This window comes from Penaeus japonicus, unplaced genomic scaffold (assembly GCF_977035675.1).
Source record: "Penaeus japonicus unplaced genomic scaffold, GWHDUDI00000001_assembly GWHDUDI00000030, whole genome shotgun sequence".
NCBI classification, from domain to species: Eukaryota; Metazoa; Arthropoda; class Malacostraca; order Decapoda; family Penaeidae; genus Penaeus; species Penaeus japonicus.
This window is the reverse complement of record NW_028234432.1, coordinates 10,064,570-10,066,353: the sequence shown is the minus strand read 5'-3', so window position 1 is coordinate 10,066,353 and position 1,784 is coordinate 10,064,570. Positions and strand designations below refer to the sequence as shown.

Here is a 1,784-nt window from a genome sequence, read left to right as displayed (position 1 = left end):
TGCAACGCCGTAAACAGATGTTGAGAGGTGCAACACTGGCACCATAGGAATGTCGAAAGGCACGACAGCACAGCCAGCAGGAGCGAGTGTGACACTGGTGTCTTCCAACCAGCAGTAGGGATGCCTCGCAGCAGAAGCAGGTGTGGCCCGTTCTAATAACAGGTGTCATGTCTTCCAAGGCATTAGGGTGTGAGTGGGAGTGGACAGTAAATGGCTGACCTTAAGGAGCAGGCCAGCCAGCATCAGGTAACTGGATGACCTTAGATAGCGCGCCATGACGTACTCTAGATTATAGGTCCAACGCGCGGTTAGTGTGCCGTGAGCCTTCAGGGAGAGAGGACGTGTTGCTGCCGCGCTCAGAACCCGTCTCCACGCGCTGACTGGTCCTTTTATAAGGGCTAAGTAGAGTGCATCACCCACACACTAACTCGACCTTTACGACTATACTCGTATATAGCACGTGATTGCGTCTTCGAGTGTGACGTCTCGGATTTTTATTTACAAACAGCCAACAGAAACTGGAGTGAATTTTTACTTTGATAACCATGTGTTTGTGACAAAAAATATTGTGAGTGCGTGGACAGCAAACGTTAATTCCTGACATCAACGAGCTTATTGTATAAAATATATATTTTTTTCGCGAACATGGAGTGAACCGACTTACTCATTGCTTGATTTAAAAAAAATCTTCAGAAGATGTGCATCCTAGACCTATTCCGCCTGCAGATGGAGGTGCGGGTGAAGAAGAAGAAGAAGGAAGGATTCAACCTCCGCCGCAACAAGATCCTCTCCATCAGGCGATCCAAGATCTCCAGCAAGTTCTCGTCCATCGGGAAGCTGCGGCACAGGAAGCGGTGCCACAAGTGCAAGCCCCGCAGCCACAGGTCCTCCTCGACGTGCATGGACCCCGCGTGCGGCCTCGAGGGCGATTGGGACGACAAGCTGTCTCCCTACAGCAGCGTCAAGACGCAGTCCACCCAATGCACCGACGATTGCAAGGGCGTGTGCACGTGCAAGTGCGACGACTCCAAGGAGGAGGTCAAGGTGGTGAGCTTCATCGAGATCGAGTCCGACGGCAAGGCGATGGGCGCCGACAACCACGCCTTCGAGGGCGACGGCGGCCACTGCGACGGCACCATCAACCGGTGCAGCTTCCTCAACAAGTACCGCAAGAGGCTCGTGGAGATCCAGCAGGAGGAGGAGGAGAGACTCGCGAGGAACAAGCTCCTGAAGACCTCCCAGGGGCTGACGAAGAGCACCAGCACCACGGGGCTGCCCGAGCGCGCCATCTCCACCACGGACGCAACCAAGATGCCAGACACAGACAGGTAGGCATTCATGTCGTCTTTAATGGAGCCAAATTATCCAGATCCAGGAGAAGTAAACGAGCTGAGTCGTATAACCAGCCGGGCGTGAAAAAGTTATGAAACCCGACATTGTTAACATTATATGGTGCTGCAGGGTCGTAAACGGCCAATATGCAGTGGTATGCAACTAAAAGCGCGACAGGACTAAGTTACCATTTTTCATAAAATGTTCTTCTTTCTGTTAAATTTTGAGTTTGATTTCAACAGTGTCTTATCTTGTTCTTAAATTAATGTAAATCATATATTAGCTCGTCAGTTTCTTGGCAACTACTGCTTCTATCCCTAACAATGCTATCCAAATACCCGCCATTCGAAGTAAATAAACATAAATCATCTTTTACTTATACTGCCCTACCTTAAGAGCATGAATATTACGATGACATTTTCCCCAATAAAAGTTTAAACAAGAAGTTTTAC

The 1,784-nt window shown here is 49.6% G+C and overlaps 1 protein-coding gene across 1 annotated transcript in view; it reads left to right on the top strand.

Moving 5' to 3' along the window:
* Positions 1 to 309: 309 nt before the first annotated feature.
* Positions 310 to 1,784, top strand: part of f (espin protein forked) — a 345,145-nt gene continuing 343,670 nt past the window's right edge. The window contains exon 1 of the mRNA XM_086555032.1: positions 310 to 1,328. Coding sequence (XP_086411158.1) covers positions 697 to 1,328 — 632 coding nt within the window. The 5' untranslated portion in view covers positions 310 to 696. The remainder of the gene's footprint in view (positions 1,329 to 1,784) is intronic.